At 42.2% G+C, this 23,539-nt stretch overlaps 1 protein-coding gene across 4 annotated transcripts; it reads right to left on the bottom strand.

Annotated features, from left to right (window-relative positions):
* Positions 1-1,149: 1,149 nt before the first annotated feature.
* Positions 1,150-19,561, bottom strand: LOC110506637 (AP-2 complex subunit alpha-2). Of its 4 annotated transcripts, XM_021586406.2 has the most exons (24): positions 19,316-19,560; positions 17,969-18,037; positions 15,989-16,131; positions 15,606-15,799; positions 15,297-15,426; positions 14,948-15,049; positions 14,663-14,771; positions 14,361-14,511; positions 14,073-14,241; positions 13,768-13,905; positions 13,410-13,592; positions 9,936-10,033; positions 7,474-7,705; positions 6,910-7,083; positions 6,572-6,742; positions 6,007-6,194; positions 5,791-5,862; positions 5,501-5,583; positions 5,304-5,393; positions 5,033-5,156; positions 4,753-4,869; positions 4,096-4,165; positions 3,041-3,175; positions 1,150-2,384 (listed from the first exon to the last, which is right to left on the bottom strand). In XM_021586406.2, exons 1-24 carry the CDS (start codon positions 19,380-19,382, stop codon positions 2,307-2,309), a joined length of 3,087 nt encoding a protein of 1,028 aa, XP_021442081.2. In that variant the 5' UTR covers positions 19,383-19,560; the 3' UTR covers positions 1,150-2,306. The 4 variants fall into 4 exon arrangements, with proteins under 4 accessions (XP_021442081.2, XP_021442082.2, XP_021442083.2 ...); XM_021586407.2 differs by lacking the exon at positions 5,791-5,862 and having other exon boundaries at positions 19,316-19,561; XM_021586408.2 differs by lacking the exon at positions 6,572-6,742 and having other exon boundaries at positions 19,316-19,551.
* Positions 19,562-23,539: the final 3,978 nt, after the last annotated feature.

Consider the following 23,539-nt stretch of genomic DNA (forward strand, 5'->3'; position numbering starts at 1 on the left):
AGAACACCAAGATTGGAAAATTCGCCACTGGCGCCCTGTGCTCTTCACAGATGAAAGCAGGTTCACACTGAGCACATGTGACAGACGTGACAGTCTGGAGATGCCGTGGAGAACGTTCTGCTGCCTGCAACATCCTCCAGCATGACTGGTTTGGCGGTGGGTCAGTCATGGTGTGGGGTGGCATTTCTTTGGGGGGACGCACAGCCCTCCATGTGCTCGCCAGAGGTAGCCTGACTGCCATTAGGTACCGAGATGAGATCCTCAGACCCCTTGTGAGACCATATGCTGGTGCGGTTGGCCCTGGGTTCCTCCTAATGCAAGACAAGGCTAGACCTCATGTGGCTGGAGTGTGTCAGCAGTTCCTGCAAGAGGAAGGCATTGATGCTATGGACTGGCCCGCCCGTTCCCCAGACCTGAATCCAATTGAGCACATCTGGGACATCATGTCTCGCTCCATCCACCAACGCCACGTTGCACCACAGACTGTCCAGGAGTTGGCGGATGCTTTAGTCCAGGTCTGGGAGGAGATCCCTCAGGAGACCATCCGCCACCTCATCAGGAGCATGCCCAAGCGTTGTAGGGAGGTCATACAGGCACATGGAGGCCACACACACTACTGAGCCTCATTTTGACTTGTTTTAAGGACATTACATCAAAGTTGGATCAGCCTGTAGTGTGGTTTTCCACTTTTAATTTTGAGTGTGACTCCAAATCCAGACCTCCATGGGTTGATAAATTTGATTTCCATTGATAATTTTTGTGTGATTTTGTTGTCAGAACATTCAACTATGTAAAGAAAAAAAGTATTTAATTAGAATTTTTCATTAATTCAGATCTAGGATGTGTTATTTAAGTGTTCCCTTTATTTTTTTGAGCAGTGTATATTTTGTGGAAGGATGAAATAGTATGAATAAATTCATAAAAATAACCTTTTTAATCAAAATATGTCAATCATTATTTGAAAATGTTGTTAACCTGTTGTATAAAAGTGTAATGCCCTCGAAGCCGGTGTTTGGAGGCTATATTGGCACGGTTTGCCAGCCCTCGACTTCGCCTCGGACCTAACAACACCTGTGCCAATATATCCTCCAAACACTGGCTCCTCGTGCATTAGCACTTCAACAATAGGATATATCTAGGGCAAAAGAGTAAAAGTGACACAATCAACTTTAATTGGCAACACATGTAATATCATTGGGAGCAGAGAAGCCTTGGCCATTGATACATATATAGTTTTTAACCCATATAACTTAAAGGCACTGGGAGGACAGGAAGTGATTCAGTATGTACCTACAAGTTAAACTAGACTGCCAACAGCCATACGACTGCAAAGGCCACAGGCGTCAAGAAACCCTGTTGTAAATTGGGCGTTGCGTACGCGTATAGTTCTTCAGCGCTCTATTAAAAGTCCTATCTTTAAAAAAAATATATTTCATTAGATACAAAACATGTCTGAGAGACATATTAGATACGAATAACCCCCTGATTTGGGACAGAGAACAACTTTGGTTGGACACACAATTGTATGCATATTTGAATATAATGCCACCACTTAATTCCTTAGTGGTTTGTTTTTGAACATAAGCACACACACACACACACACACACACACACACATTACTAGCAAGAAGATGATTTCTCATAAGAGTCCCTTAATATCTACATAATGACCGCTGCAATTTAAAATCTTATCCCCATACACAAAAAAATCATACACAATGGCTAGGGTTTGCAATAGGGTCATGACGTGTTCAGGGACAGGGCTTGTTTTCAGTTAAGACAAGAGCAGAGAAGACAGCTGCCATCCTTAGAACTAAATAAGACGACATCTTTTCATGTATGCTTGTGTAACTGTAAGCCTGGATCTGAAACACAAAATAGGAACATCTATGGACACAATCATTGCTCAGTTGGAAAAGAGGTTCAGACAATTAAGGCATTTTCTTGCCAGTCCCCCTGAACTCCAATTCTTCCAGTCAATATGTCTTTAAAGAACAGGGAGAGGACTAAGCTTTTTCCACAACAAAAGCAAAGCCGTAAATATTCTGTGCGCACATGGACATAAGGCAGATTTAACTCAGTGAAATATTAGTAGTGAGTGAAAGTCATTTGATGTACATTTATAATAAGTCAAATATAAAAAAGAATTTACACTGTACACTGTATCAATTCCAATTTAAATGAGACAGATGGGAAGGATAAGTGTGACCTGTTTGTAATGAACCATGTGGTGTCTTCACAAGTGGCAGGGGGAGCTTGTACAGCTGTGTAGTATATCAGTTAAGAAGACCTGATCTGAAAGCAGTTCAGAATTGTTCTGAGAGCAGATCACACAGGCGCTGCGACACAGTATCTCTGCTTGTCCTTAGTGTTAAGCGGTACATCTGAAAAAATAAGAGAGAGAGGGGTTAAATAGGTGAGAAGGTTGTTCATTGACTACAGCTCAGCGTTCAACACCATAGTTCCCTCAAAGCTCATCATTAAGCTAAGGACCCTGGGACTAAACACCTTCCTCTGCAACTGGATCCTGGACTTCCTGACGGATCGCACCCAGGTGGTGAGGGTAGGTAGCAACACAACAGCCACGTTGATCCTCAACACAGAGGCCCCTCAGGGGTTCATGCTCAGTCCTATCCTGTACACCCTTGTTCACTCATGACTGCATGGACAGGCACGACTCCAACACCATCATTACAACCTACATGTACATATTACCACAACTAACCGGTGCCCCCACACATTGACTCTGTACCGGTACCCCCTGTATATAGCCTCGCTATTGTTATTTTACGTCTGCTCTTTAATTATTTATTTTTTTACTTAAAACTGCATTATTGGTTAAGGGCTTGTAAGTAAGCATTTCACTGTAAGGTCTATATAGCTGTTGTATTTGGCGCATGTGACAAATACAATTTGATTTGAAATAGGTGGGTCAAATACCTTGTCTGGATATTGAAAAAGAGTTGTTTGAGGAAAGAGTTGGTGACAGGGTACTGGGGTGGAGAGTAATTCTCACTGGAGGGAGGTGAGGTCTACATACCTGTGCATGAGTATTAGGCTCCAGTCTCAAGAGGCAGCCAACCTGGGTGGTCTTCGTATGGATGACACCAGCGCCCACAAAGTTGGAGGGGTTTGGATCTACCCCGTCCAGCAAAGCAGCACCAAACCCCATTATCTGGAAAACAAAAACAGACACCAAATCAAGGTTAAGACTATCGACAACACAGCCCAACATGCTGACTAGACCGGGCGTGCATCATCACGCGCATATTGATTTTGTCAACTCACACCAGATGCGATCAGGACACGCATGTTGAAATATCAAAACAAACTCTGAATCAACTATATTAATTTGGGGACAGGTCGAAACACATGAAACATTCATGGACATTTAGCTAGCTTGCTGTTGCTAGCTAATTTGTCCTGGGATATAAACATTGGGTTGTTATTTTACATGAAATGCAGAAGGTTATTTTCTTCCTGGATCTTTGTAGAATTTTGAGTCACACAAAATTGTGTGTTCTCTACTCCGACAACAGCTGCAACAACGAGAGCATCCTGATGGGTTGTATCACCGCCTGGTATGGCAACTGCTAAGCCTCCGACCGCAAGGCACTACAGAGGGTAATGCGTGCAGCCCGGTACATCACCGGGCCAAGCTTCCTGCCATCCAGGACCTCTATACCAGGCAGTGTTAGAGGAAGGCCCTAAAAATTGTCAAAGACTCCAGCGACCCTAGTCATAGACTGTTCTCTCTGCTACCGCACAGCAAGCGGTGCCAGAGTGTCAAGTCCAGGTCCAAGAGGCTTCTAAACAGCTTCAACCCCCAAGCCATAACACTCCTGAACAGCTAGTCAAATGGCTACTACACCCCCCCAAAAAAAACCTGTGGACATCTTTTGCAACGCTCAACACCTTGTAGAGTCCATGCCACGCAGGAGGTGTGGTCAGCATGTTACACAATATTGCTAGTGAAGTCAGGGTGACCTTCATTCAGTTTCTTCACTTCCGTCTTTCATTTCTATCAACAACAACAACAAAAACACAAGTCAAGACAAAATCTTCATAGCAATTCTAATCATAAAGGGATCTCACCTTGGCTTTGGTAACCTCTGTATCCATGGAATGCTTTGCTTTGAAAATCTTTTGTACCTCTTGCTGAGGGCTGTGGGTAGAGAAAGTCAGTCACATACCACTGGCAGTTTCACCCTCAGCTGTTAAGGATGTGTAACTACACTAGGTTTTTACCTGGTTGCTGAATGATGGAAAATAGATCAATGTATTTCCATGTGAACGTTTTGACGTTGTTGCACAATTTTCACATTTAGTTGCATTTAATTAAAATGCATTAGACTAAGATGTATTTCACTGACCTATACCACCTACATAAATCAATATCTGGAAGAAGCGCTTTCTGGAATACCAGTGAATTGTTTAATAGTTGCCACAGACTGCGCACTCCTAGGGAAACATTGATCTATTTCTCTTGGCAATGTTGCTCAAGCTATAATGGAATAATTTCACAAGACACTGTGTACCTATTCTGTTGGCATTTCCTTCACATTTAAATATACAGTAGGAGACAGTACACACTATTTATATCAATATTTACACATGCAGGCCAATCTGATGTGTCCTCGGAATATGAAGAAGAGTAGACTGGCACATTGTCAGAGGGAATATTGTGTGCATATCAAAAGAGAAAAACATGTCATATATGACCAAGCATATAGCAGAGATCGGTCTCCTTACGCTCCAAGTTGTTTCCAACGCTGAAAGAAGTCCTGCGATGTCATCTCTGTAGGCTGGAAAAACTTGTTTAACGTAATAGGCAGTTTAACAGCAACGTTCTGGAGAGTTCCCCCGTACCTGTGGGTAGAAACAAGAGTAAAACAACACTCAATAACGTAGCATTTCCAACAACATTCATGCAAACACTTATCACCAATCTAGCAAATAGTTGCACCCTGAAACAAACTCCAATATGCAATGTATTATAAAAGCATATAAAAGGAAGAAAATAAGTTCTTACCTAAACTGAATGTTGAGCACAGGTGCATCCACAAAGTCAGACATACACTCAATGTTGAGTATCTGCTGGAGTTGTGCACCCCCGTCCACAGTGGGGTCTGCAGGCTTGGCATGGACATTCAGTTGTAGGGAAACAGTTAAGAAAAAGGCACAATAGGGAACAGTAAATGGCCACCCCTAGACAATACATAATATAAACTGGGAGGGATTTATTAAAACAGCATTCGGAAATTATTGATGAAAACGACATAACAGCTTCTAGTAAAGGATATGAGTCTGCAGAGTATCTTGGCAGACCACAGAGGCAGCGAAATTCATGAACTGGGTTGATGTCTTGTTACCAAAGAACACATACATCCGACCTGTACGTTGAAGAAAAAGATAATTAAATAAACCCTAAGATCTAATGGTCAAAACCTGACCATAATCACACTTAGGTGCATATGTATTTTTGCTGAGGCCTACTCACCCAAATTCTGTCTGAATTCAGACTTCAGGCCAATCTGGAGGAGCTGGTTCTCGTATAGGACACCATTGTTCTTGCAAACAAACCTGGAAGGGAATGGCGCAAGTGGTAAGCATCTCATATCTGGTATCTTGGGGTTAATGAACTGTATTGACTGCCAGGATTGGATTCCAACCAATATGCCAAGAGTCCCCCAGTGTACAGTAGGGATGTAACTAATGTCCCTTTCACCAGTGCAATCTGCTGTGAGCATGCAAGTGTGTTGAACAAACTCCACTGATGACGTCTCTTACTTGTCTTCAGGTTCCTCTGCAATGGGCAGAGTAGCGTTGGCATATGCTACTTGTGGAGTATTCGGCAGGAAACTGAAGCCAAGAGTGAGATGCACAGCGAGAATGTAAAGGGCAAGAGGAGCACATTCACACCAGGTTTTAGTAAGCTCCATGACGAATCAATGCAGTTAAAAAGCCCCTCCCTCCCTCTGATATTTGACCCCCTCTTCCTCTTACCTGGAGAAGTTCTCATCTGCAACAGGCCCCACTGCCACTGGTGTCTCTACAGGAAAGGCTGCTATGTTTTCAGAGAAGACATCCACCAGCAGGCTTGTCCCCTTGGAGGCAGGAGGGGCAGAGTTTTGAGTGGTGATGGTGCTGCCCAGGCCAAGCAGGTCTGTGGAGGGAGTGGGGGACGCGGCCACCTTAGGAGAGGTAACGGTCACAATTACTTCACTCCGGAAGTTCAAGATCTGAACCAATCAACCGCCCAAATTGGTCTTACGTTGATGAAAGTACAGAGCAGTGCAACACACACACACACCATGCAAAACAAAACAAACCTCTGTGGGAGGATCTATAATTATTAGGACTATACTTAGGACTCAAAAATAAAAAATAATCCGTAAATACTTAGCAGTACATACTCTTAGGTTATCAAGTTCACACAAAAGCAATGCGTCATCTTAGCATCTGGAATTGTCTTTATTCTGTGAGCAGATCAGATTACATGATGTTGTTAGGACAGTGTACTAAGGTTAGGGAAGTGACAAGTGAAAAACCCAGCATGAGCATCCAGAACCTGAAAGAGGGGCCCAGCAGAAAGCAGCACAGGGACAGCAGAGGCCTGGGGGGGAATGGGGGTGAGGGGGGCCTGCAGGAGGTAGGAAGAAGAGACCGGACGTGGCCGTTTGGTGGAGGGTGCGGTCGAGGCAGGGGCCAGAAGATCCCCAACAAACGAGAGAGGAGAGCTCTAAATGAACAGAGGAGGAAACAGTGAAGGCAGGACACAACGAGAGAGCTGAGGACAGCTACGGAAAAGAGCAGAAAACACCAGGACAGAAAAATAGGAAATGTACACAGTGAAAGGACAGAAATAGGAGGCTCTAATAAGTAAACAACACATGACAACAGTAATACCTTGGCATTTGAGGTAGTGCTGCTATGGTCTGCAGTACCCCCATTGGCACTGCGTTCTTTGCGGTTCTCATCCAAATCGGGATGCAGGTTTCCTGGTCCCTTCTTCCTCTTGAGTTTGGCCAGTATAGAGGACTCCCTCTCAGGGAAGGGAGGCATCTCCTCCAACACCGTGGCCTTGAGGGGAGCACAGAATGAATGGGGAATGAAGAGCATGACCTGAGGTGGAGGATCTGGAGGCTCTACAGTGTCCTTTTCTGAATTACAGTCTATCTACCAACAAATATTTTTTGTGGGATGTATTCTGAACAATTAAAAGCTAAACAGCTAAGTGTAATATAAAACTGTTTTTAATTACATTAAAAGTAAAAGTGTCAATCTTGCCCAACTGCTAGCTCGCTGCCATAGAGGACCACAATGGAAATAAGCAGTGAGGCATTTTTTTATGCTAGTTAATTTTTTATGCACGCAATGTCTCCAGCAGAGCATACTATTACTTTTAATGATCTAATAAATGCAATCAATCAGGCTTATAATGGCACAAAGGCAGGGTGGAATGTCACCGACCAGTATGTCAGTGCTGGCGATAGAGCTGAGGCGCAGGTACTCCACAGCACGCTGCTGTAGCTCAACGTCTGCGTTGCGGAGCTGGCTGTCTGAGCGCAACACCTCCTGGATGGTGCCCTTCACCTCAGGGAACAGGTTGATGAACTTGATGTAGGCTGAGAGCAGCAAAGCCCGGGTGGGCACCGAGCACAGGTGAAACTTGGAGTGGAGCAGGTCAAACTGGACGAGTGGACTAAGGAGTTAGAGCAAGAAGGAACAATGGATGACACACAGTGAGTGACGTCTGTTCTCAGCTCCAAAGTAGAGGTCGACCGATGGTGATTTTTCAACACCGATTATTGGCGGACCAAAAAAAAAGAAGCCGATACCGATTAATTGGACGATTTATAAATGTATTTATTTATTGGTAATGACGACAATTACAACAATACTGAATGAACACTTATTTTAACTTAATATAATACATCAATCAAATCAATTTAGCCTCAAATAAATAATGAAACATGTTCAATTTGGTTTAAATAATGTAAAAAAGTGTTGGAGAAGAAAGTAAAAGTGCAATATGTGCCATGTAAAAAAGCTAACGTTTAAGTTCCTTGCTCAGAACATGAGAACATATGAAAGCTGGTGGTTCCTTTTAACATGAGTCTTCAATATTCCCAGGAAAGAAGTTTTAGGTTATTATAGGAATTATAGGACTATTTCTCTCTATACCATTTGCATTTCATATACCTTTGACTATTGGATGTTCTTATAGGCACTTTAGTATTGCCAGTGTAACAGAATAGCTTCCTTTCCTCGCCCCTACCTGGGCTTGAACCAGGAACACATCGACAACAGCCACCCTCGAAGCATTGTTACCCATCTCTCCACAAAAGCCGCGGGGAAGGGGAACAATTACTCCAAGTCTCAGAGCGAGCGACGTTTGAAACGCTATTAGCGCGCACCCCGCTAACTAGCTAGCCATTTCACATCGGTTACACCAGCCTAATCTCAGGAGTTGATAGGCTTGAAGTCATAAACAGCGCAATGCTTGAAGCATTACGAAGAGCTGCTGGCAAACAAACGAAAGTGCTGTTGGAATGAATGCTTACGAGCCTGCTGCTGCCTACCACCGCCCAGTCAGACTGCTCTATCAAATCATAGATTTAATTATTACAGAATAACACACAAAAATACTTAGGTCATTTAGGTCACCTTAGGTCATTAATATGGTCAAATCCAGAAACTATAATTTTGAAAATAAAACGTTTATTCCTTCAGTGAAATACGGAACCGTTCTGTATTTTATCTAACGGGTTGCATCCATAAGTCTAAATATTCCTGTTACATTGCACAACCTTCAATGTTATGTCATAATTACGTAAAATTAGTTCGCAACGAGCCAGGCGGCCCAAACTGTGGCATATACCCTGACTGCGTGCAATGAACACAAGAGAAGTGACAATTTCCCTAGTTTAATATTGCCTGCTAACATGAATTTATTTTAACAAAATATGCAGGTTTACAAATATTTGATTGATATTAAGAAAAGGCATTGATGTTTATGGTTAGGTACATTCGTGCAACGATTAAGTTTTTTCGCAAATGGGCTTTGTAAAATCATCCCCCTTTTGGCGAAGTTGGCCGTCTTTGTTAGGAAGAAATAGTATTCACAGTTCACAACGAGCCAGGCGGCCCAAACTGCTGCATATACCCTGACTCTGTTGCACAGAACGCAAGAGAAGTGACAATTTCCCTAGTTAAAAGAAATTCATGTTAGCAGGCAATATTAACTAAATATGCAGGTTTAAAAATATATACTTGTGTATTGATTTTAAGAAAGGCATTGATGTTTAGGTACACATTGGTGCAACGACAGTGCTTTTTTTCACGAATGCGCTTGTTAAATCACTGTTTGGTGAAGCAGGCTATGATTCAATGATAAATTAACAGACAACGCAACGATTATTTGCAATGCAGGACAAGCTAGATAAACTAGTAATATCATCAACAATGTGTAGTTAACTAGTGATTATGTTAAGATTGATTGTTTTTTATAAGGTACGTTTAATGCTAGCTAGCACCTTACCTTGGCTCCTTGCTGCACTCGCATAACAGGTAGTCAAGCCTGCCACGCAGTCTCCTCGTGGAGTGCAATGTAATCGGCCATGATCGGTGCTCAATAATGCCGATTACCGATTGTTATGAAAACTTGAAATCGGCCCTAGTTAATCAGCCATTCCGATTAAATCGGTCGACCTCTTGACTGTACATTTCTCCAACCACTGGAGGTTGCTGAGGGTAGGACGGTACGTAATTGCTGGAATGGAGACAATGTAATGGAATAAACCACATGGAACCATGCATTTGATACCATTCCAGCCATTATTATGAGCCGTCCTCCCCTCAGCAGCCTTCACTGTCTCCAACTGAGAATAACAGTAGATCACTGAAATATATGGCATTGATTGGTTACTAACCTTGACCTTGAATCTCCTGCTATCAAGTTCCCAAACTCCCCTAGAATGTACCCTCCGACCTTTACCAGGTTCTCATGGCAGGCTGGGGCCTGGAGTGCCTGTGGAAATGAAAGAGAGTCAGAGTTACAGTTGAAGTCAGAAGTTTACATACACTTAGGTTGTATATACTGTATTGTATTCTATACTACACCACTGACAACAGCCATCTCCAGCACATCAGAGACTGCTGCCTATAGACATAGCTTAGGAATCACTGGCCACTTTAAGGAAATGAAACACTAGCCACTTTAATAATGTCTCTGTATCTTGCATTACTCATCTCAAAGGTGTATACTGTACTCTATACTATGCCACTGTATCTTAGTTCAATGCCGCTCTGACATATATGTATTGTGGGGCAAAAAAGTATTTAGTCAGCCACCAATTGTGCAAGTTCTCCCACTTAAATAGATGATTGCTAATAATTGCTCCCACAGTTGATTTCTTCAAACCAAGCTGCTTACCTATTGCAGATTCAGTCTTCCCAGCCTGGTGCAGGTCTACAATTTTGTTTCTGGTGTACTTTGACAGCTCTTTGGTCTTGGCCATAGTGGAGTTTGGAGTGTGACTGTTTGAGTGTGGACAGGTGTCTTTTATACTGATAACAAGTTCAAACAGGTGCCATTAATAAAGGTAACGAACGAGTGGAGGACAGAGGAGCCTCTTAAAGAAGTTACAGGTCTGTGAGAGCCAGAAATCTTGCTTGTTTGTAGGTGACCAAATACTTATTTCCAACCATTATTTGCAAATAAATTCATTAAAAATCCTACAATGTGATTTCCTGGATTTTTTTTCTCATTTTGTCTGTCATAGTTGAAGTGTACCTATGATGAAAATTACAGGCCTCTCTCATCCTTTTAAGTGGGAGAACTTGCCCAATTGGTGGCTGACTAAATACTTTTTTGCCCCACTGTATATATTCTTAATCCATTCCTTACATAGATTTGGGTATACAGTTGAAGTCGGAAGTTTACATACACTTAGGATGGAGTCATTAAAACTCATTTTTCAACCACTCCACAAATGTCTTGTTAACAAACTATAGTTTTGGCAAGTTGGTTAGGACATCTACTTTGTGCATGACAGAAGTAATTTTTCCAACGATTGTTTACAGACAGGTTATTTCACTTACTGTATCACAAATCCAGTGGGTCAGAAGTTTACACACACTATGTTGACTGTGCATTTAAACAGCTTGGAAAATTCCAGAAAATTATGTCATGGCTTTAGAAGCTTCTTATAACCTAATTGACATCATTTGAATCAATTGGAGGTGTACCTGTGGATGTATTTCAAGGCCTACCTTCAAACTCAATGCGTCTTTGCTTGACATTATGGGAAAATCAAAAGAAATCAACAAAGACCTCAGGAAAACAATTGTAGACCTCCACAAGTCTGGTTCATCCTTGGGAGCAATTTCCAAATGCCCGAAAGTACCACTTGCATCTGTACAAACAATAGTACGCAAGTATAAACACCATGGGACCACACAGCAGTCATACCGCTAAGGAAGGAGACGCCTTCTGTCTCCTAGAGATTAACGTACTTTGGTGCGAAAATCAATCCCAGAACAGCAAAGGACCTTGTGAAGATGCTGGAGGAAACAGGTACAAAAGTATCTATATCCACAGTAAAACGAGTCCTATATCGACATAACCTGAAAGGCCACTCAGCAAAGAAGAAGCCACTGCTCCAAAACCGTCATAAAAAAGACAGACAACGGTTTGCAACTGCAAAAGGAGTCAAAGATCGTACTTTTTGGAGAAATGTCCTCTGGTCTGATGAAACAAAAATGGAACTGTTTGGCCATAATGACCATTGCTATGTTTGGAGGAAAGAGGGGAGGCTTGCAAGCCGAAGAACAACATCCCAACCGTGAAGCACAGGGGTGGCAGCATCATGTAGTGGGGGTGCTTTGCTGCAGGAGGGACTGGTGCACTTCACAAAATAGATGGCATCATGAGGCAGGAAAATTCTGTGGATATATTGAAGCAACATCTCAAGACATCAGTCAGGAAGTTAAAGCTTGGTCGCAAATGGGTCTTCCAAATGGACAATGACCCCAAGCATACTTTCAAAGTTGTGGCAAAATGGCTTAAGGACAAAAAAGTAAAGGTATTGGAGTGGCTATCACAAAGCCCTGATCTCAATCCTATAGAAAGTTTGTGGGCAGAACTGAAAAAGCGTGTGCGAGCAAGGAGGCCTACAAACGTGACTCAGTTACACCAGCTCTGTCAGGAGGAATGGGCCAAAATTTTCCCAACTTATTGTGGGAAGCTTGTGGAAGGCTACCCAAAACATTTGACCCAAGTTAAAAGGTCAAATACTAAGTGAGTGTATGTAAACTTCTGACCCACTAGGAATGTGATGAAAGAAATAAAAGCTGAAATGAAATAATTCTCTAGTATTATTCTGACGTTTCACATTCTTAAAATAAAGTGGTGTTCCTAACTGACCTAAAACATGGCATTTTTACTAGGATTAAATGTCAGGAATTGTCAAAAACTGAGTTTAAATTAATTTGGCTAAGGTGTATGTAAACTTCTGACTTCAAATTATGTATGAAATAGGATAATGGATTGGAGTGTGTGGGTGGTTGGGGATTTGGGAGCAACACAACAAAACAGTATCAAGCGAATCCCACACAAACCCCTACCAGAGTGGAGGGATACGGGGCTGAGAACATATCAGTCAGATCTTAACATACACATGAGGGCATTTCCATGATGGGTATGTCATGAAGTTGAGATTCAATCTGGGCAGACCAGTATGTGGGGTAGCAAGTCTGAACATGGGGGCAAATGTAACTAAAACAAAACACAGCTGAAACTATGGTGAAACAGACTAAAGGAAAAGTGGGAAGGCGTCTCACTGGTTCTGAAAGGATGTATATCTGCAGTAGACATCAATGTATCTGATGTCAGAGGATGCAGTGGTAGAGATAATGGGCAATGAAGGAGGAAAGACACTGAAGAGGAGGGAGGGCTCAAGACTACACTTCCACAAAACTGGGATGGAGGGATGGAGCAGCAGTCTGCATGTGTCTGTTTTAGGATCACCTACCAGTGAGAGACAGTGAGACAGACACAAGCAGAGAGACTGAAGAGAGAATTAAGTCATCTCATATTGCTGTACCAAAGCACAAGGCGGGCTCATAGTTTCCTCCCTGAGAAGACAAAGACAGTTTTAGTGGTGAATAGTGAATGACGCTCTCCATCCCCCTGACCTCACAGGTCACATCCAGACAGGCAGCGCCTGTGATGAGCATCGGAAGTGAACTGCTTAAAACTAATATGATTAAGGAAAAGCACCTACATCAGAACAGAAGCACCATTAGTCAATCCAGACAGACAAACATTAGGTTACAATGAGTTAGGTAGATGTTCCCCCATGGCTCGGTTAAAGACAGATTATTCACAAAAATAAAATAAGCACCTCGAACACAGTCTTGGCAGCATAACCTTGCACTTCATCTCTGTTGATGACGATCTGGATGACGCGGTACCAGACCTCGTCACTGACATAGTCCCCAGCGAAGCGGATCAGGTTGAGGATGGTGTCAACATACCAGGTGTAGTCAACTGCATACTTCTCTGCCAGGATGGCCACCTTTAGCACCTGTGGTGAGAGGTAGTCTTAACAGATCAAAGAACGATGGCATTCATGTTTTTATTTAGTTCTGTGGAACGTATTCTTCCAAATTACCTCAGTGGCATTTAAAACATGAAGCTATCATAAACTTTTGGGTGGTGAAATTATTAGAGAAATGGTTAGATACTGGGTTAGAACTCACTATCTCCTCTCTGATGGAGTAGTCTGCCGTCTCCAGGTAGCTGAGCATCTCTGCTACAATCTGTTTGGCGTTGCTGCGGTCACACATTGCATAGAGCAGGTCCACAGCACGCTGACGCACACTGACATCTCTCTCTGACTGCAGGATTCAACCAGGTCAAACACGAACATCAGGACTAAAGCATTCACATTAACAGGAACAAAAACAGACACAGGCATACATACACAATGTACTCAAGAAGACACTGTGAGTACTAGGATTGGCATATGTAGCTTGTGAATGCTGGTACAAGTGTGTTAGCGTACTTTGAGGGCATTTATGACCGTCTCGATGTGTGTCTTAACAGCCTCATGGGAGAACTCGGAGCTGGCTAGGGTGCACATGCTCTCCAGGGCCAGGTAGCGCAGGTTAGTCTCCCGGTGCTGGAGGAACTGGCCCAGCTGGTTACAGGCCCGCACCAGCAGAGTGGGCTCGCTGTTGGGAGAAAGACATTGGTGCCATTGTCACCAAGACAGTCCAACTCAACACATACAAACTGCATTTCTTGAATACATTGGTCCTCTGTAGCTGCTGCAACTGGGAGAGGGACTGACCTGTCATGGTGGATGATTAGACTGATGGCCTCAAACAGCACAGCGTTCTTAGCATTGGAGTGCTGCACCTTCTTCGACTTGGGAGGCTCCTGGGCCTTGTTCAGGATGGTTTCCAGACACTCGGTCAGACGGCCCCGGATCGCACCATCCTCTGAGGGGGCAGGAAAGGGGGAGGAAGGGGGTCGCAGATGAAAGCACAACTATGTTCATCCCGTCAACACTACAGCCGTTTTCTGAGTAATATTATGTTCATACAGTCAAACACTCAACACGCATGCCATCATGCTCACACAGCTTCTTACCAGGCGGAGGATAGCACTGTAGGAGACGCAGGAGCTTGACAGAAAGCCAGGGAGCTGCAACAAAATAGTAGGTGTAGTCCTGCAGGTCAGTGGAGGCCGAGGAGACGATCTAGAGAACAGGAGGACATGAGACATGACTAACACATTACGCCTCAAGCAAACAACTGACTAATATCTACGGTTAATAATGATATTCAATGGTCAAAAGTACAAAACCTGAAATAAAAAGTGACATATTGATGAAAGAAGAAGAAATAAAAGTCCTGCACACAGCCATATGATTACCCTGCTGAGTCTGGCTACAGCCAAGGAGACAGATGTTTTGAAGTCCTCTGGGCTCTTCTGTGCCAGTGTGGTAATCAGGCTGGTGGCAGCGGTCACCACACCCTGCGCAAAAGGGAAGTAATACAACTGCCATTACACACAAACAGCTAATCATTAATATTACATTATATACAAACACTCCTACAACACGCCTACAAACTATTAATTTAGCTCAAACATAGCCCTAGCAATGAAGACAGAAAGACATGGTGAAAGAATCCTCTCCTCCACACCGATCCAAATCTCCCTCACTAAAACCAAAGGTCCATTGTCCTCGCACAATAACCCCTGGCCCCATGGCAGTCCATACCAGGTGCTGGTCATTAAGCAGATGAACCACCCGGGCGGTCCACTCCCCCATGAGCACTAGGTCTGGAGAGGTCCTGTTGAGACGCAGTAGGCACAGGGCAGCACTCTGCTTCACACTGTCCATAGTGTCCCTGCAAGACAAACCCTGGCAAATTATGACAGCACATCAGCATCACTTAACTGGCACATAGCTTTTTTTTTATTTTTATGAAAAGGCCTGACTGAAAGTTACAGCCTCAAACATTAAACTGACAGAGAGGGTACCTCGGTCATTAGGCTAAGTCTGCTCCACACCCCTACCCTTTCTTACCCAGCCACCAGGATGCGGGGCACCTCAGCTGCAAAAGCCTCAGCCATCTCCCTGCTGCCCACATTTGCAATGCAGTGCAAGGCCAGGTTCATGAAAGTGGGATTCCTGCTGGACAGATCATTCTTTATGGCATTGTTGATAAGGCTGATGAGGTCACTGTTTGAGTTGACCAACACTGAGATGAACAGGTAACCCTGTGGATTTGGATAGAAACAAAGCGTTTATCATCAAACCTGAAAGGAATTAAATGGAAGTTATCATAATAGCTTAACATAAACCTTGAGAATAGATTGAACAAAACACTGTTTATAACAGAATTAGATACATAACTTAATCCACTCACAATCATACAAACAAATTCAAAGACCGGCTTCTCTACTCACAATTTGTTTCTCTGTGTACTTGTTGGAACTGAGCAGGTTGACTGCCTCCATGTGGCCAAAGTCAATGTCATGGCCAAGAAGGAATATGAAAAGCAGCTTGCACACATATTTCTTCTTACTGTATCCATCTAGTGCTTTGTCTCCTGCAGCAAAACAGAAAGGTCATTGTCATGACTATGAAGATTTAGAAGCACAAAAAAAAAATGGAAGGAAAGAATACTTAAAGCAGGCCAGGTCACCGTGACTGATCACATGTGTTTGAGAGCACGGAGCATTAGTGTTCTTCCCTTCTAAAAGAGCAACATGCTAACCACTCCTATAAAGTGAACCAAAATGTGAAACCCACTTAGGAATAGATAAAAGTATGACATTCCACGTTGCTAGGTAAATCAATCCCACAACCGACTGTAGTTGAGGAGAGGGTGAGTCAGCACCACAAGACAGGAAGCTGAGTGCAGCACTTGTTTCACCTTGGTGAAAGAGGGCAAATGGTGGGAGGCCAAATGAGTGCAGCTGTGCAATGAAAATAATGACGGATTCAGAATGTTACACAAATAAATAAAGTATGTCCAATGCCGCTTACAGGAAACCTGGAAGTGCGCTAACAAATGTAGACCAATGCACATTATAGCATGAAGAGCTGCAACAGCATTCTGAAAGTGGGGGTTTAATGGAGCCCCCACCCCTGTCTGGAACCCCACCTCCACTGTGTGTGGGATTTTGTCCCATGAGAGAGATTAGGAGGGGCTCCACATTAAGGATTAGTTTCTCTAAAATAAGGCTATAATTCTCTCTCTCGTTTATGAACTTTCCACATAAACTAAGTATTATCTGGTTCAAAGAAAGATAAACATGAAGATGTTTACATCACAATCATAAAACCTTTAATGAATGTGTGTAGAGAGAGAAAGAAAAGGAGAGAAAGACAGAAAAAGACAGAGAGAAAAAGAGAAGAGAGAAAAACAGCATGGAAGATTTTCTGTAGAGCTCTACAGGAAGTTCCTCTGAAAAACAGAGGAAAGGATTCCAGCCTGCTGACATACTGTGCCCCCCTCAGTTTCCTGACAGAACAGTTGACTCAACAACTCTCCCTGTCCGGCTATGCCCTTTAGCTTCTCCCTGCCTCACTGAACCTATATAGCCTATCTCTAGGGATAGTTAGGGACCGTCAAATTATACAATGTAAATTGCACAATATTTTATGAATTTATAGTTGGTGGGTGCATTTTATGTCATTGAAATTTGGAGGTATTGACCTTTTAAAATATTGTCCTATGTCCCAGAGGGATATCAAATGTGAAACCAAATTGATCATGGGTGTTACGATTGGGTCATGTGCAGTTGTGCTCCAAATTTATGATTTGCCTACTTGGGTACTGCCAGCTGTGGGCAGGATTAAAATAAACCCAAACCACAGAAAACTTACAGTACCCTTCATTCCATGAGATAGTAAAAAAATATATAATCATCTCGCAACTCTGTTTTGGACTAGACTGATTTCATGACCAAAATGATCTTATTTACGATGTGGTACATTTTGACACTAGAACACATATTGAAAATAAGAAGTTGCTTTTTAGGGGTAGTCAACCAAATAGCCTGCCTCAGTGGTAGTCTAAGTACTCCATCAGTTTGGAAGGCATACAAATGTGTTGTTTCATGATAAAAATGAGCTGGCCGATAAACTCATCAAAAGCAATTTTGCAGGTAGGCCCTACATGTTTTCTACCCACTAAAACACAAGTCACCTGATTTTATTGAAGCCACTATCCATTTTCACTTTGGAACAGCATACTTATTTTAGGCTAGATAGAACAGGTGGTAGAAAACACTTCTGACATTCAGCGTAGCTGCATGGTGATCTCCTGTGAGGGCACTGTTAATCTAAGTGACTAGTGTCAGTGTCCACAAACTTTATGTGGAACCATCAGACACCAAAGTGTGTTCACACCCAGATTTAAGGGCTTTTGCTTGACATACCTTTAAATTTTGAGCGGATGTTGGCCAACTCTTTGTTAATTCTCTTGATCTCTGCTTCTTTACTTTTACCTGAAATGGAAAATAAAACATGTTATATGTTCAATGTCACCTGTATGGGCCATAAGTTCTGCAGTTGCAAGCCTTAACGACAGCACTTGTGGAATGGAACAGTTTGGCTGTACCACAGTACTCATAGACTGAGCTAAATTGTTGATTGTTTATTTTCTGCCAAGTATGTGTATTGATGTGCCTATGCACCATGAACTAGGGAGGTGAGGTCTGGAAATAAATTGGATACCCTTCAGGAGCAATGGTCTTAGTAGTAAGATGTCTAAATTACAGTATGGATTTATGTCAGGAGAGCATACCTGGGTCAGGAGGATCAGACCCAGACCTATGGTTTAGGATCATTTTTTCTGCATGGCTCTGTAGCATGCCTCATTCACACCTACATTGAAGTTATAGAACGTTGGTAACCTTCACTGTCTCTGCTATGGATTTACGCAGGGAAACTAGTGCTCTAAATAGACTAATTTGCTCACAGAGCACATTTAGACTTCAATGGCTCTAGTCTAGTTGAAAGTTCCCAGTCCCACCACCAAAAAACCCTGCACTGCAGCTGAGTTTTTTTTATGGTAGTGTATGCAATCCAGCGACTAGTATTGTTATTGTCGAAGGAATACACAGAGCATGATGTTAGTTGCTAGGGAGAAAAGGTAGCTAATTAGTTAGCTAGTCAGTCAACATTTGTAGGAGGTAACTAGTTTGCTACAGCACCAAAAATGTGTAAATTATCAATCTACAACGATGTAACACCAGCCAGCCAAAATGATGAATGGCATGTTTTTATTTCCTGACTCTGTGTGACCCACGCCCATTGGCTAGTTTGCTAAACTAGCTTGCTTAGCGTGACATTAAACCAGCTAGCTAAGTATAACTAGTACAGTAAAATCTTGACTTGGCTGTCTGTAGCTAGCTATTTACCTTTATTTCACATGTTGGAAGTTTGTTTAGGAAAACATAGTTAGCTACCGTCCTTTGCGGGCTATTTTTGCTTCAATCTCTAGCTAACGTTGGCTAGCTATCATGGCTAACGTCAGTTTGCTAGCTAACTGTTAACTACAGTACCGTTAACTGACGTTGGCAGGTTAGCTATTTGCTAGGCAACTGAGTAGTTAGCTAACTACCCACGCGTTATTTATTTTTGTTAATTAAGTAGCAAGCTAGTTAAACATGGCGCGCGTGTGCCTTTACGTGGGATAGCTTGTTTCATAGCTAGCCTTGCATTCCTCCCAAATGAACTGTAACGTTAGCTTGCTAATCAACAAGTCAACATCAACTACTCACAGTTCCTAATGTCCGATATAAACACAGCGAGGCCACGCATTCCATCTCCTTTAGAGACTGCAGGCATTTTGTTCCACGCGATATTTATTTGTTAGCCTTTTCTCTGCAGTCAGACCGTAAATAAACTTTATTTCAGTTGTTCGGGAGTAGGATTCTGTTAAAGAGGCGGAGACATGCCCAGTAGAGACTGGGACTCAGGATGTGTAAACGTCAGAGAACAGGCATTTTTAGAGTGAATGAGCCAACTCAAGATTCCTAGGGCGTGAAAAGTGGTGCAGTAGGCCACTCATTTCAAGTACAGTGATTGGTGTTATTGATGCATGGTGAATGTTGTTTCAGAAACACTTTTAGTTAGTATAATCTAGCAGACAGACAAGAGAGAGAGACAGACAGCAACAACAACAAATTGACGGATAAACACCGATACATGTCACTTTATTATGTGGATTCAGTCATTTTGACTGCATGGTACTACAATCTATGTGCAAGTTATCCCTTTTTTGTATCTTGCAGGCCTGTTCAGTATGTATTTATTTTGAGAGAATTTTCAACAAGTTTCATGTGTGAAATGTGTATCCATGTTGAGATTGAATTTTTTTTTTCCTTGGTCCTTCACATGGTGGTGCTGCTGTCACCACTTTTGGAAATCTTGTTGTTAAATAGAGTATGGTTGCATGCAAACACAAACTCTTTGGGTGGGGGCTGGGGGCAGTTGTATCATGCACCGTTTCATGAGTGATGATGCAGTCTTATAATTTGAGAGAGTGGTAGGGCCCATCTCTGTTCCTCTTCCTAAAGAATGGACCCCTATTTGCCTACAGAAGGAAGAGAGACTGAATTAAACGGCCACCGTCAGGTTCATGGCCATACAGTTAATATGATTTGACTTCCCGTACACTGTTGCCCCAGAGCTTTCCTTTAGCTGTCATTCATTCTGTGGATCCATGTCTTGCACAAAATGGACCTGACAGCCTGAATTTCCATTGAACCATGCATTCATATTTTCTCATAATGTCCACTCTCTTGACTGCACATGTTTGCCCGCTGCCCTCCTACGTCAAACCTGTCTTTCTGCTTTCACGTGGCTCAGCCATGGCAATACTGTTTATATGGAAAACAGTAATGGCGAGACAAGATGCAGCTCTCACAGAATAAGGAAAATATTGTCCAGTTGAACTGATACAGACAGTCAATTATTGAATACAAATGTATTCATGTAGCGTACATGAGATCCAACCTTACCTATCAACCCAGACTCATGCCCGTATCAGCCATTCCAACATCAGTGACAAATACAGTGCACTTCAATTAGGTCCCTCCACGTAATTTACGAAGTCTGCTCATACTGCATATCTAGTGTCAACAGTCCAATAATTACACCATATTCCCGGATCAGTGATTTGCATGCTTATTGTGTAATCTGATCTAGACAGTTGGCCAACATGTTTTTTTTTAGATGTTTACAGTAAGAGGTATTTCTTAACCTTTGTTTTACACAAGTCTATATCTTATATAAAGGTGACAGACAGGTGTTCAATTTTTATCAAATAGGTTCCAATGGATACAGGGGGAGAATAGAAGCTTCATTATGGTTGTCACATGGGTGATAGATGCAGAGGCACAGGATGAAAAGCAGGTTTTCTGATAATCAGATGGGTGAGCATAGCTTTCCTCCCCCATAATAGAAGACTCTTCAAAAAGGGCTCTGACAAAAGACACTCTCCTGCTGAAAGAGAGGTGCATACACTCAGTCTTTTTAATTAACATCTCCTCTACACGTGAATCTAAGCCAAGGTATACAAAAAACATTGACAATGTAGCACAAATAATCTAGGACTATATCTAACAATTAAACATAATTTTCAAACCTTTGCATAGTAGGGTTAATGTACATAATTTTACCAAAGTCTGTTCCTATTATTCTATTTGTCTCGACATGGTATTCCCAAACTGGGGTACGGGTACGTGCAATGCCTTCGGGGGTATGCCAAATAAAAATGAGATTATAAAAAATAAAAAAAATCTTCACATTTTCAAACAGTCCATTTATATTTTTCAACTAGGCTATACATTTGGGTGAGTTTTTTTCTCGCCTGAGTAGCCTCGTTTCACTGCCAAAAATAACAGTGTCAGATACAGGTAGCCTGATCAAATAATTAACATCCAATCACATTAACTGTCCAAATCCCACCAACATCTGCCACCTCAGAGTACAACTGGTCCTTGTTTGGGAACACACACACCAATGCACGCAACAGGCTGAACAATACAAGGGTTGAAAAACTGGTGGCTATCCGGGCAAATTTGAGGCTTTTTGAGCCTGACAACAAGCCATCCTTAACAAGGTTGGAAAGTGACTGTGAAGATGAGGCCACAGAGTCTGATTTTTATTTCTATTGGATGTATTTAATCATTTGCAATTATGTATACTTATGATAAGGTAAAAGGTTTATGTTTCTGTCTCCATATGATATGGTAAATTTATCCAATGCAAAAATATCTACATGTAAATGGTATGAATATTAATTTACATATATTTCCGTTAATTCCCATATATTCCTGTTAATTCCCACGGAAAGTTTCCACCTCTGAATATTCCCCAAAATGTGCAACACTAATCCCGACGCCACTTGGGTACACTGCAGCATCCACCGAGAAGCTCTTGCTGCCAAGGGAATGCCTGACAGCTTGAAAGACGTTTTGGACACTACAGTGAAAATGGTTAACATTACAGTGAAAATTGTAATTTCTGCTCTATGCAATGATATGGGCAGCGACCATGCTGGTTATCAAGGGGCAAAGTATTGACGTTTTTTTTAATTGAGAGACGAGCTTAAAGTTTACTGACCATCATTTCCACTTGTCTGACTGCTTGTACAATGATGAGTTTCTCACACAACTGGCCTATCTGAGTGATGTTTTTTTCTCGCCTGAATTATCTGAATCGAGGATTACAGGGACTCTCTGCAGCTATATTCAATGTGCGGGACAAAATTGAGGCTATGATTAAGAAGTTGGAGCTCCTCTGTCTGCATTAACAAGGACAAAACACAGGTCTTTCCATCATTGTATGATTTTTTGTGTGCAAATAAACTCACGCTTACGGACTATGTCAAATGTCATATTGCGAAGCACCTGAGTGAGTTGGGTGCGCAAATACGCAGGTACTTTCCTGAAACGGATGACACAAACCAATTGATTCGCTATCCCTTTCATGCCCTGCCTCCAGTCCACTTACCGATATCTGAACAAGAGAGTCTCATCGAAATTGCAACAAGCGGTTCTGTGAAAATGTCATTTAATCAGAAGCCACTGCCAGATTTCTGGATTGGGCTGCGCTCAGAGTATCCTGCCTTGGCAAATCGTTCTGTTAAGACACTAATGCCCTTTGCAACCACATACATATGTGAGAGTGGATTCTCGGCCCTCACTAGTATGAAAACTAAATACAGGCACAGACTGTGTGTGAAAAATGATTTAAGACTGAGACTCTCTCCAATACAACCCAACATTGCAGAGTTTCAAGCACACCCTTCTCATTAACCTGTGGGGAGTTATTCACAATTTTCGATTAACAAATAAGGTTTTTACATGTAAAATGGTTAAATAAAGAACAAAATTATTGATTATTATTGTATTATTATTTGTGCCCTGGTCCAATAAGAGCTCTTTGTCACTTCCCACGAGCTGGATTGTGACAAAAACTCACTCTCATTCTTATGTTTAATAAATGTATTGTATAGTGTGTGTGTGGTAGGCTGACAATGATGGCAAAAAACTATGTTTGCGAGTGCGCTTACCCTGGTGCTAGAGGGGGTACGCAGCTGGAGGTTGAATGTTTGAAGGGGTACGAGATTATAAAAAGTTTGGGAACCACTGGTCAGTATTTCCCAGTTTTAGTCAAGAGGTATGTACATTCCCCTATGTATGTATCTTGACAGTGAAGCTAAAACATTTAATTTGGCGATACCCTCCAGCATTTTGGATTTGAGATCAAATGTTTTATGAGGTATGAGGTGATAGTACAGAATGTCACGTTTTATTTGGTGGTATTTTATATACAGACAGTGGGGCAAAAAAGTATTTAGTCAGCTACCAATTGTGCAAGTTCTCCCACTTAAAAAGATGAGAGAGGCCTGTAATTTTCATCATAGGTACACTTCAACTATGAAAAGAAATCCAGAAAATCACATTGTAGGATTGTTAATGAATTTATTTGCAAAT

Source organism: Oncorhynchus mykiss, chromosome 26 (assembly GCF_013265735.2).
Source record: "Oncorhynchus mykiss isolate Arlee chromosome 26, USDA_OmykA_1.1, whole genome shotgun sequence".
Classification (NCBI taxonomy): Eukaryota; Metazoa; Chordata; class Actinopteri; order Salmoniformes; family Salmonidae; genus Oncorhynchus; species Oncorhynchus mykiss.